The sequence below is a fragment of the Rana temporaria genome, chromosome 13 (assembly GCF_905171775.1).
Source record: "Rana temporaria chromosome 13, aRanTem1.1, whole genome shotgun sequence".
NCBI lineage: Eukaryota > Metazoa > Chordata > Amphibia > Anura > Ranidae > Rana > Rana temporaria.
Genome location: NC_053501.1, coordinates 15,822,867 through 15,836,341, shown reverse-complemented (window position 1 = coordinate 15,836,341; position 13,475 = coordinate 15,822,867). Strand labels below are relative to the sequence as shown.

General features: G+C 48.0%; 1 protein-coding gene across 2 annotated transcripts in view; it reads right to left on the bottom strand.

Annotated features, from left to right (window-relative positions):
- Positions 1-2,631: 2,631 nt before the first annotated feature.
- Positions 2,632-13,475, bottom strand: part of TMEM63C (transmembrane protein 63C) — a 35,129-nt gene continuing 24,285 nt past the window's right edge. For both annotated transcript variants that reach the window (XM_040333492.1, XM_040333493.1), the window contains 9 exons: positions 13,157-13,263; positions 11,926-12,012; positions 11,774-11,839; positions 10,289-10,451; positions 10,088-10,193; positions 6,781-6,948; positions 6,468-6,583; positions 4,202-4,273; positions 2,632-3,219 (listed from right to left, as the gene is read on the bottom strand). In XM_040333492.1, coding sequence (XP_040189426.1) covers positions 3,070-3,219; positions 4,202-4,273; positions 6,468-6,583; positions 6,781-6,948; positions 10,088-10,193; positions 10,289-10,451; positions 11,774-11,839; positions 11,926-12,012; positions 13,157-13,263 — 1,035 coding nt within the window. In that variant the 3' untranslated portion in view covers positions 2,632-3,069. The remainder of the gene's footprint in view (positions 3,220-4,201; positions 4,274-6,467; positions 6,584-6,780; positions 6,949-10,087; positions 10,194-10,288; positions 10,452-11,773; positions 11,840-11,925; positions 12,013-13,156; positions 13,264-13,475) is intronic.

The window sequence follows — 13,475 nt, the reverse complement described above, 5'->3', positions numbered from 1 at the left end:
AAAACAAACTGATCGTTATATCATCCCCTCTGTCACATAAAAAGCTGAGTCCTCGTGCCTGTGCTTTATTAAAAAAAAAAAGCAGATTTCTACCTGTTTTAAGTGTCTTCCAGCAATCAAATGACTCCAGGCTCTCTGCTCCTCTCCTCCCTGGCTAACATCACCAGGGAAAGCCCCGCCCACTGGAGAGATCAGACGGGGAGAGCTGAGAGCCTGGAGTCGTGTGATCGCTGGAAGACGCTGTTAAAACAGGTAGAAATCTGCTTTTGTTTTTAATAAAGCACATGTATTCAGTTACAGCTTTTTATGCGAGGGGGTGATATAACGATCAAGTTAGTGATTGTAAACCCTCAGGGACAAGTTACACCTACAGGTATGCCTAGATTAAGGCTTGCCTGTAGGTGCTTGCAATATCGCTTAGACCTACACGGTCTCGGAGATATTTGCAATTTCCCTGAGCGATGCCTAGTAGCCCATTATGCGTTACCTTTGCTGGGACACATACAGGAAGTAAAACTCATCGGGGTTTACTTCCTCTTTAACAACCACTTTAAACCATTTCTGGGTGCTTTTTGACCCGTGCTTTGGGTCATTGTCTTGCTGTATGACCTATGACCTCTGACAGAGACCCAACTTTCTGACACTGGGCCCTACATTGCACCCCAGAGCTTTTTGGTAGTCTTCAGATTTCATAATGCCATGCACACGGTCAAGACTTCCAGTGCCTGAAGCAACAAAGAAACCCCAAAACATAAGTGAACCTCCGCCATGTGTGACTGTAGGGACTATTCTTTTCTTTAACTACTTGCCGACCTGCCGCCGTCGTTTTACGGCGGCAGGTTGGCTCCCCTGCGCGAGAGCCCGTAGCTCTACGTCGGCTCTCTCGCAGGCCACTAGGGGCACGCGCGCCCCCGAGTCCCGTGCGCGTGCCCGGCGGGCACGATCGCCGCCGGGCACCCGCGATTGCTCGTTACAGAGCGGAGACCAGGAGCTGTGTGTGTAAACACAGCTCCCGGTCTTGTCAGGGGGGGAAATGTATGAACAGAGGATCAGTGATTTCCCCTAGTGAGGCCACCCCCCCCCCCACAGTAAGAACACACCCAGGGAACATACTTAACCCCTTCCCCGCCCTCTAGTGTTAACCCCTTTACTGCCAGTGTCCTTTTTATAGTAATCCAATGCATTTTTATAGCACTGATCGCTATAAAAATGCCAATGGTCCCAAAAATGTGTCAAAAGTGTCCGAAGTGTCCACCATAATGTCGCAGTACGGAAAGAAAATCGTAGATCGCCGCCATTACTAGTAAAAAATTTTTTTAATAAAAATGCCATAAAAATACCCCCTATTTTGTAAACGCTATAACTTTTGCGCAAACCAATCAATAAACGCTTATTGCGATTTTTTGTACGAAAAATATGTAGAAGAATATGTATCGGCCTAAACTGAGGAAAAAAAAATTTTTTTTATATATTTTTGGGGGATATTTATTTCAGCAAATAGTAAAAAATATTATTTTTTTTCAAAATTGTCGTTCTATTTTTGTTTATAGCGCAAAAAATAAAAACCGCAGAGGTGATCAAATACCACCAAAAGAAAGTTCTATTAGTGGGGAAATAAGGACGTCAGTTTTGTTTGGAAAACCACGTCGCACGACCGCGCAATTGTCAGTTAAAGCGACGCAGTCCCGAATCGCAAAAAGTAGCCTGGTCTTTGGGCAGCAATACGGTCCGGGGGTTAAGTGGTTAACCACTTGCCTATCGACCACTTTCACCCCCTTCCTGCCCAGGCCAATTTTCAGCTTTCAGCACTGTAACACGTTGAATGACAATTGTGCGGACATGCTACACTACACATACACATGCCACATGAAATTTGTATCATTTTTTTTCACACAAATAGAACTTTCTTTTGGTGGTATTTAATCACCACTGGGTTTTTTCTTTTTTGCTAAAAAAACAGTTTTCATAGTTATAACATTTTGCAAAGGTGTAATTGTTCTCCTTCGCTACTGAGGCTGCACTGATAGGCAGTGCTGGTAGGTGACACTGATGATGAGGCACTAATGGACACCGATAGGTGGCACTGGTGGGCGGCACTACTAAGCAGCGCTGATATGCACTGGTAGGTGGCACAGGTGGGCACTGCTTAGCAGCAGTGGGTCTGCAGTGCGTTGGACTGATGTCCCATTTACTCCAGACGGTAATCACAGATGGACACCAATGGATGACCTCTTACTCTGATCTGTGATCAGCCGAGTCTCATAGACTCGCTGATCACAGAGCGCGCCGGGCGCACAGGCCGCTCGAGCACGGCAATTCAGGTCCGCGCTGTAGCCGTCTTTCGGCTATAGCGTCGATCTGTAGTAGTTAATTACAAATTACAGAAGCGTCACAAACTTGGAATGCAATTTTGAGAAGGTGCAAATAACGTTGTCCAGTCCATTTTTGAGTTCTGTTTGGAATGTGTCAGATTTGGCTTTTTTTTTTCTCCCTTTTTTTTGTGACAAAAGAAATAAACATGTGGGAAAGCAAAGCCTTCTGCTGCTCCTCTACTCTAGACACCATCCCCCACCCCCTATGCACGACAGTCCCCCTGGAATCTGGAATTCACGCATCAGCAGACCGACACAATAACATTCTCATGTAAAATTATATTTGGCATAATTCAGCAACCTCATAAATAACATTTTATAGCAAACTGTGCGCTGTCCCCATGCAAACGCAAAAATGGAGCCAGGGAGCGCAGCTATCCAGGAGGGGGCGTCAGAAGGAGCGTACATACACAAATGGAACATTCGGGGTCCGTGGTATGTGGATGGGAGGAGCCTAGAGGTGTGACTCCACCCTCACAGCAGAATTCCTTGCGCTCGGCTACATAATGACCTCAGAGACGGTCAGCAGGAAGAATCTCAGCAGAAAAACGTACACCGAACTGAAGAGCACAAGGGGGCGCCAGGACACAGCCTGACTCAACCAGGAAGGGCCTGGTATGGCCTGGTATGGCACCCACATACACCTGCTAAAGAAGCTGGCTCCTCCAATCTTGTACAGTGTCTTCTTCTCCCCACCTTAATTGCAGGTGTTGTCTGAGCTCTCAGGAGCCACTTCGGGCCCCTCGGCGGGGCTATCAGCTCGGGTTTCCAGAGCTCCATATGATGGATGAGCAGGAGAGGTCAGGGGGGAGAGGTCCTGTTCTTGGAGGACATTGGCCACAAACACCTGGAGAGAGGGAGGGAAGAGTTACTATCCATCACTTTCAGGTCGGATAAATATTTCTCATTTGTCGTGGAAGGATATTTCAGTTATGAGTGGAGAATTGCGGGATAGATCATGACTAGTAGGGTTGTGAGAACTCTGCACTAGAGTTCCCAGCTCCACCCATCTACTGTAGAGCCTGCAATGCCTAAAGGGGGTTCAGCCTTTAGGTTGTGTCCACCCATAACTGAAACAAAGGGCCAGATTCACGTAGAATCGCGGCGGCGTAACGTATCCTAGATACGTTACACCGCCGCAATTTTTCATCGCAAGTGCCTGATTCACCAAGCACTTGCGATGAAAACCTACGCCGGCGCAAGGCGGGCCAATTCAAATGGGCGTGTGCCATTTAAATTAGGCGCGCTCCCGCGCCGGACCTACCGCGCATGCTCCGTTTCCGAACTCCCGCCGTGCTTTGCGCGAAGTGACGTCATTTTTTTGAACGGCGACGCGCGTAGCGTAATTCCGTATTCCCGGACGGCTTACGCAAACGACGGTATTTTTTAAATTTCGACGCGGGAACGACGGCCATACTTTACACAGCAATACGATTGCTGTGTAAAGTTAAGGCACCAAAAAAAACGACTAACTTTGCGACGGGAAACTAGACTAGCGGCGACGTAGCGAACGCGAAAAACCGTCGGGGATCGCCGTAACTCCTAATTTGCATACCCGACGCTGGTTTACGACGCGAACTCCCCCCAGCGGCGGCGGCGGTACTGCATCTTAAGATCCGACAGTGTAAAACAATTACACCTGTCGGATCTTATGGCTATCTATGCGTAACTGATTCTATGAATCAGGCGCATAGATAGAAACAGAGATACGACGGCGTATCAGGAGATACGACGGCGTATCTCATTTGTGAATCTGGCCCATAGTTCTCCTCTGGGGTCTGTATATATAATCTGGGGGAAGCAAGAGGGACAGATCAGGAGAGACTCACACTGGACTGCAGCGTAGAAGATATGCTGCTGCGTTCCGTGTCCTGCATCATCCCATCGCCCTGCTCCGACATCTGCAGAGGAAAATGGAAGCGTCAAGTCTCATCGCTCTAATGTCATATCGGTAGCCAAGCAACTCTTTCTGGGCCTCTAAAGCCTCATACACACGATCGTACTTCCATCAAATTTTCCCGTGGATTTTTGTGTGAAGGGGCGTTGGCCGCGAACTTGTTCTGCATACACACGGCAGAACATTTTCAGCCAACTTTCACCAAATCACGTGGTTTTTGAGCTCTTTACCGCCACCCCTTGGGCAACTTCTGCTATTGTTGTCTGATCTTTAGCATTAGTTCCGAGCATGCGTGTTTGTACTTTGGACTTTAGTGCGATGGACTTGTGTACACACGATTGGATTATCCTCCATTCGGACATTTGTTGTCGAAAAGTTTGAGAGCATTCACAGCGAACATTTGTCCGTTGAAAAACTAACAACAATTGTCCAATAGAGCATACAGACGGTTGGATTGTCCGATAAAACACATCCCTCAGACCGTTGTTGTCTAAAAGTCATTGGGGTAGATTCACGTACGGGCGCGCATAGTTACGGCGGCGCAGCGTTTCATATTTACGCTACGCCGCCGTAACTTACAGGAGCAAGTGCTGTATTCACAAAGCACTTGCTCCGTAAGTCGCGGCGGCATAGCGTAAAAGGGGCCGGCGTAAGCGTGCGTAATTCAAATGTGGAAGGGGGGGCATGTTTTATTTAAATTTATAATGACCTGACGTGATTGACGTTTTGTTTTGCGCATGCGCCGTCCGTGTACATATCCCAGTGTGCATTGCTTCCAGGTACGGCGTAACGACGTATTGGTTTTGACGTGAACGTAAATTACGTCCAGCCCTATTCGAGAACGACTTACGCAAACGACGTAAATAATTCAAATTTCCAATCAGGAACGACGTCCATACTTAACATTGGCTGCACCTCCTAATAGCAGGAGCAGCCTTACGCCGAAAAAGCCTTAACGCAAACAACGTAAAAAACGAACGCCGGGTGCACGTACGTTTGTGAATCGGCATAAGTAGACAATTTGCATATTCTACGCCGACAACAACGGACGCGCCCCTAGCGGCCAGCGTCAGAATGCACCCTAAGATACGACGGCGTAAGAGACTTATGCCAGTTGTATCTTAGGCTAAAGTCGGCGTATCTATCTTTCTGAATACAGAAAGTAGATACGCCGGCGCAGCTTAGCAATTACGCGGCGTATCTATGGATACGCCGGCGTAATTATTCTCTGAATCTACCCCAGTGTGTATAGGGGCCTTAAAGAGGAAGTAAACCCTGACGGGTTTTACTTCCTCTATGTCTCCCTGCAAAGGTAAAGCATAATGGGCTACTATGCATCGCATCGCGGCTTATTATGTGACACTTATCTGCAGGAGAAGCTCGCAATGCCGCCGTCTTCCTCCATTGCAGCGAGAGTCCATCTTCACCCCTCTTCTTCTGGGGGCCGCGAACTCCGGCTCTTTGACTGGCCAGAGTCGCGTGACATCACTCCCGCGCTTGTGTGCAGGAGCAGCCTTTAACGGCATGACCCCGGCTTAAAACGGCACAGCGTGCCCTTTCAAGACAGTGCATGCGCAGAAGAAGACGTCGCTCTGGGAAATTGCAAATATATTAGCAAAGATATTGCAAGCACCTACAGGTAAGTCTTAATCTAGGCTTACCTGTAGGTGTAACTTCTGCCAGAGGGTTTACAGCCACTTTAGGGCCCCTTTCACACTGACGCGTTTTTCAGGCGGTTTAGCGCTAAAAATAGCGCTGCTATACCGCCTGAAAAAATGTACCCTGCAGTCTTCTGTGTGAACACCCGAGGGTCCCCTGTGTGCCCCTTTCTACGGGCATACAGGGGGATGTTTCAGGATGGAGAGTGGGGGAAGGGACTGGTAAATATATAATTTATTGACCTCTTCTTTCCTGAATGAAAACTTCTGTTTCCATTCATCACTGAAACATAGTAAATGGTTTACTATGCTTCAGTTTGTGAATGAGCAAGAATCCTCAGAGTGCTTCCAGTTAATTTATCTTTGCAACTTAGGCTGCAAAGAAAGAGACTGATAAATCTATGTCGTCGGTCACTTCTGGCCTGAGGGGGGGGCCCTGTCAGATAGACTGTATGGGGCCCCGTGATTTCTAATAGCAGCCCTGGCTGGCAGACTAGGAGTAACCATGACACCCCTGAAGGAATAACCTGGGGATCTCACCTGATAGCTGGACGGTCTCTTCGGTCGCAGCTTTCGCAGACAAAGCCCAAAGATGGAGAAGAGTAAACAGCAGAGCAGGCTGACGAATGTGAACAGAGTGACGGGGTGTGTGGATCCTGCAGAGAGAAAGAGGGGAGTCACTTTATGGTGGGGGGTTGGGTCACTTCTTAGTGAGGGGGGTGACTTTACTTTATAATAGGGAAAGAGGGTCACATCAATGAGTCTCTACATATAGCCCTACATATCCTTCATCAGCTTGCGTGTCCCAGTTCCTGAAGATCAGGAGGACACAGTTGTGGCGCTCAGGTCTTACCCAACCGCAGGACAGAGAAGAAGAGCAGCCAGAAGACACACAGGATGGGAGCAGCCAAGAGCTGCTGTGCAGCGGCGCTGTGCAGGCTGGGGCTCAGCTTGGTGGGGATATAGGCGTAGTATATGTTGTATCTGTCCGTCATGTGTTTCAGCAGCAGATATATGAGGCCTGTAATAAAAAGGAGCCGCCATCAGCATTGCATAGACACACTAAGTGATCAGGACACAAAGAAAGACAATGTGCAGGACAGTATAAAGTGGACCTGTCATACATACAGTGGGCATAGGGCAGTATTACCATATCGCCTAGATTTTGAAATGTATCTCTTTATGCTGCACACAGTCACATGGTCTGCAGTGGCCAATGAGACGGCAGCGAGTCTATTATTATTTTTTTACCCAGCAGCGAGATAAAGGGATCCAATATGGTGCCCCATGTTCACAGACACTTTGCATTATGATCGTCACCAGGGCTTTTTTTTATTAGAGAATGGGTGCAGGAACTCCTCCCTTCTGAGTCACCCATTGACTCCACCTATACCCACCTCTGAGGATCGTTCCTTGGTTCCACCCCTTACCCACCTCCGAGCATCGTTCCTTGGTTCCACCGTTTACCCACCTCCGGGCATCATTCCTTGGTTCCACCCCTTACCCACTTCCGAGCATCATTCCTTGGTTCCACCCATTACCCACCTCCGAGCATCGTTCCTTGGTTCCACCTCTTACCCACCTCTGAGCATCGTTCCTTGGTTCCACACCTTACCCACCTCCGAGCATCGTTCCTTGGTTCCACCCCTTACCCACCTCCGAGCATCGTTCCTTGGTTCCACCCCTTATCCACCTCCGAGCATCGTTCCTTGATTCCACCCTTTACCCACCTCCGAGCATCGTTCCTTGGTTCCACCCCTTACCCACCTCCGAGCATTGTTCCCTGGTTCCACCGTTTACACACCTCCGAACATCGTTCCTTGGTTCCACCCCTTACCCACCTCCGAGCATCGTTCCTTGGTTCCACCCCTTACCCACCTCTGAGCATCGTTCCTTGGTTCCACCTCTTACCCACCTCCGAGCATCGTTCCTTGATTCCACCGTTTACTCACCTCCGGGCATCATTCCTTGGTTCCACCCCTTACCCACCTCCGAGCATCGTTCCTTCGTTCCAACCCTTACCCACCTTCGAGCATCGTTCCTTGGTTCCACCTCTTACCCACCTCCGAGCATCGTTCCTTGGTTCCACCCTTTACCCACCTCGGAGCATCGTTCCTTGGTTCCACCCCTTACCCACCTCGGAGCATCGTTCCTTGGTTCCACCCCTTACCCACCTCGGAGCATCGTTCCTTGGTTCCACCCCTTACCCATCTCCGAGCATCGTTCCTTGGTTCCACCCCTTACCCATCTCCGAGCATCGTTCCTTGGTTCCACCCCTTACCCACCTCGTAGCATTGTTCCTTGGTTCCACCCCTTACCCACCTCGGAGCATCGTTCCTTGGTTCCACCCCTTACCCATCTCCGAGCATCGTTCCTTGGTTCCACCTCTTACCCACCTCCCAGTGCCACTCCTTGTAGAGAATACAGAACCAAGTATCACTTTGAGGTGCTAAGTATTTTGTATGGAATTAATGATAAAAAGAAAGTGTAACGGTCACCACCGTTTACGATATTCCCATTCCTTCAACCACGACCGCTTATCTGACACTCCACAATCTAGCAGACACAATCCATCCCATTTACCAGAATAACGAGACATCCACACAGCTCTGTTACTGGTTTCAAAATGTATGAACGCTTTAATGGTTAGCTCTCTTATATACGGTACAGGCATGTTACAGTTAATCAAAGGAACAAAGAACTCTCCACCCACACATCACACAATGGGGCTTCAATCACATTATTTTAGATAATGACATTCAGAGGAGTTAATTATCCCCCAGACATTCGGACTCCGATACTAAGTGATTCACCTGCATAATACACATTTCTATGTCAGACGTTTTGGCACCGATTTAACATGACCTAATTACTACACCTGAGAAGTCAGATGTTTTGACTCTCACCTGCTATTCCTATCACATAGTATCATCAATAGACTTTTCACACAAACACATTCCTTTACTAAACATAATTGACATGCTAATTCCCTACTCCTGAAAGGAGACATCTGACCTTCCAGACTTAATCAGTACAATAGACACAACACAGTATTAGCATCACACAATGGACAATGGAATGCCTTTCAGGAGCCTATTGACCTATTGAGTTCAGAACAACTTGTAATATTTCAACATATCCTGCAATACATGAATTATCAGTAATGTCCCATCTCATGTAATTTATAATTAATATTTCTCAGTCACCCTATGCCCAAAAGGGGCACAGGATGACCCTAGACCCAAGAGTCATTAGTGACGCTGGCACAGGAGTACCCCACATCCTTCAAAAGTCTCTGGGTGTCCCGGGCCATTCTGTTACAGAAAGGCATCGAAATAGATCCCCAGCAACAATGGACACCCCAGCGACACTAAATCCACCCTAGCAACAATGGACTCCCAACTGCCAGCATCAATAGACCCTCTAGCAGCTAGCAACATAAGACACCTCCCTCAACAGTAGATCCCTCCCAGCATCGATTGACCCCCTGCAACATAAGACCCACCCCCAGCAACAATAGATCCCCCACCAGCAATAATAGACCTCCCCAGCAACAACAGACCCCCCCCCTACAAAAATAGATTACCTCCAGCATCAATAGACCATCCTCCAGCCAGCAACAAAGACCCCTCCTTCAACAATACGTCCCTCCCAGCAACAACTGAACCCTCCAGTAACATAAGACTCACCCCAGCAACAATAGATCCCCCACGCACAACAGAAAACCTCCCCAGCAACAATAGACCCCCCTTCCTCCGCAAAAATAGATCACCTCCAGCAACAATAGATTCCCCAGTAGCCAGCATCAATATACCCTCCAGCAGCCAGCAACAAAGACTCCTCCCTCAATACGTCCCTCCCAGCAATGACTGATTCTCCAACAACATAAGACCCACCCCAGCATCAATAGATCCCCCACACACAACAGAAGACTTCCCCATCAACAACAGACCCCCTTCCTTCACAAAAATAGATCCCCTCCAGCAACAATAGATTACCCAACAGCCAGCATCAATAGACCCTCTAGCACACCCCAGCACCTCTTGCTATTCCATACTTTCAGTTCTGGAGGTGCCAGAACAGTGCTCCTCTAAAAACATAAAAAAAGTGCAGAGAGAGGAAATAAAAAACAGAGGAAGGAGTGTAACACAAATACATACCGAAGGGTACGATGATGGGGCATGTAATACTGTAGGTCATCACTACGGAGAAGACACATGTGGTCCAGGCATACTCCAGGCCGAACTGGAACTCATAGGCCTGACTCTGCAGGAAGACATGACAAATCAATCAGGAGAGGCATGAGACGGCCCACCTTCCCCTCCACCCTTCCAAGACTGCAGTGCTGTAGACACACATACCCGCTTCACGTGGAGACGCTCTGGCACTGACTTGGCGAGACAAAGGCGTGTAGCATATACCGTGAGACCTGGAATTCTCAGCAGTTCCATGGCGGTGCCGATCAGACTGGCAGTGATGACGTAGTTGACAAAAAATGCCCCATTATTGGGGAGGAAAACACACCTACAATATGGAGAGACAGCCAGAGCATCAGGACTAAGGGAGGACCAGAGGGTGGAATACACAGGGGCAGAGGGTATTGAGAGATAAATAGTGGGGGTACAGAGAATGGGGGGGGGTATAGAGAAAGGGGGGACTAAACAAAGAATAGGAGGATTGTATGAACAATGGGGGTGTATAGAGGATAGAGTGGTGTATGGACCATGGTGTTGGTGGTGGTGTATACCAGTGGTCGTCAACCTTCGGACCTCATGGACCACTGGACTCACAATTTTGGATCCCGGGGGGGCCACTAACATGAATGTTACATGCCTTATATATATACCCCGGATCATACTGCTGTCTTATACAGTGCACCCCCCCACATCTCATTGCTGCCTTACACAGACTCATCATTTGATTTCATCTCTTTATCCAGCCATGTGCTTGAGCTCTGTGCTCCCTCCCACAGTCTGTGATCAGCGCTGCCATTGAAAGTCTCCTCCTTCTTCACCTTCCACCCTCTGCACTACTCCCAGTGCCCCCCTCTGAGTTCACAGGATCCAGAACTACAGAGAAGGCGAAGAACAGAAGAACAACATTGGGCAGTGTCATGTTACATGATATTATTTTTTATTATGTACTGTCTTTTTAATGTCTATCTAGTTTGTCTCTTGTGGCATTCCGTAGTTTCCATGCTGCTCAGTCTCTCCTCCCCCTCTTTTCTGTATCAGTCATTTTAATGCTGTAATTCATCTGACCTGTGTGTATCTTCTATACCTGCATGGAAGAATCGTTCTTTTACCTGTTGTAACTTGCATTCTACGGATCATACAACGAATAAACATCGCCAGATCTTCTCTCATGTGAGTTGTGACTGAGTAAGCTATCTGAAAGGTGATTTGGGATGAACAATCTCTTGAGAGCATTTAGGAACCATGTGCTACTGAAAAACCACATTCATAGCCTTTGCAGCCGATTCAGAATAGGCAGTATACAAACACCTTTACCTTTACCAGTATACAACCACCACAATGTTAATTTGCGGCAGAACCCCTGGGGACCACAAACATTTTTTCGTGGACCATCAGTGGTCCACGAACCACTTGTTGGTGACCACTGGTGTATGGGACAAGTATCACCATATCCAGATGAGAAGAGGGGTAAGGTGGTATTGGATGAGTATGAGGGACCAAGGACAGAAGACAGGTAAGAAGGAGGAATACAAGGTAAAAGAAGTGCATAAGACAAGTATGGGGGTAAATGACTTTTGGGAAATTATAGGGGTTGTGTAAGCAAGGTCAGTTCAGGGGTAGAAGGTGGAAGAGGGTAAAAGCTGCACTTACTGTAACTTGACATTGGCCGAATCCAGAAAATGGACATCAAACAGCCAACGGAAAAATAGATCCAGACTAGGAGAGAATGGGAAGGACTGCTGTTAATATCAGTAGATAACACCAATCTCTATAGCAGTGTCACCCTTAAATCTGTGTAGTACCTGCTCAGGCCCAGAGAGGGCAGTATGATGACCATGAACACCAGGAAAAAATAACACTTGTGCATTGTTATCCGGTTTTCGTTTGATCTGAAAATGAAACAGAATTATTACAGAAGATGGAGGAGGATGAAAATGGGGGTCAGAGGAGGGTGACAATGGTGGTCTGGGGAAGGTGATAATGATGGTCAGAGAACGTGACAATGGTGGTCAGAGGAAGATAACATTGTTGGTCTTAGGGAGGGGGCAACAGTGGTGGTTAGAGGAGAATGCCAATGGTGGTTCAAGGAAGATTACAGTGGTGGTAGGAGAAGGATGAAAATGGTGATTATATCAGGATAACAATGGAGGACATAGGGGAGCAACAATGGTGGGTGGAGATGGAGGCAATAGTGGTCAGGGAAGGATGACAATGTTGGCTGGAGCAAGATTACGGTGGTGGTCGGAGGAGGATATTGATGGTGGTCAAAGGATGATGACAATGGAGGTCATAAGAGGGTGACAATGGTGGTAAGAAGCAGACGACAGTGGGGTGGAGGATGACAATGGTGGTTAGAGGTTGGTGACAGATCGGAGGTAGGTGATGATGGTGGTTGAAAGAGGGTGACATTGGTGGTCGGAATGGGGCGACAATGGCAGTTGTAAAAGGGTGACATTGGTGGTCAAAGAAGAGTCACAATGATGGTTAGAGGAAGATGACAGTGGTGTTCAGAAGTGGGTGATGGTGGTAAGGGGATGATGACAGTGGTGATCAGAGGAAAGTGATGATGGTGGTTGGACGAGGGTGACAATGGCAGCTGGAGATGGATGACATTGGTCATCAAGTCACAATGATGGTTTGGGGAAGATGGCAGTGGTGGTCAGAGGATGGGGACACCAATGCTCAGAAGAGGAAGATAATGGTGGTTGGAGGTTGACAATGGTGGTTGGAGGAGGGCAAAAATGGTGGTCAGAGGAAGTGGACAATGACAGTTGGAGGAGATTGACAATGGTGGTTGGAGGAGGGCAAAAATGGTGGTCAGAGGAAGTGGACAATGACAGTTGGAGGAGATTTACAATGGTGGTTGGAGGTTGACAATGGTGGTTGGAGGAGGGCAAAAATGGTGGTCAGAGGAAGTGGACAATGACAGTTGGAGGAGATTTACAATGGTGGTTGGAGGAGGTCAAAAATGGTGGTCAGAGATGGTGATCGGAGGGCAGTGCGTGTGTGTCATGTATGAAGTCAGCCCTTCACCTGGTCCAGTGACAAGCCATGAACGACGAGTAATATACAATGAATGGCAGGCACACTGAGAATATCCAGAGCAGCAGAGTGGGCAGGAACTGGGTGATGACTGGATTCTGAGGAGAGAGTAGAGGAGATGTGAGATCACCACCCTCCCACAATAACCAATCACATGCGGGAATCTACCAGCCCACCCCACAGCAACCCACTTGATTGGATGAAATAAACACTCCACAGATATTACACATAATACTACTGTTATAAATGGAGGCTCGTTTTCAGAGCAGACCATGAACCGAGCAGGTCGCTGAGTGCCCCCAAAGCCCTC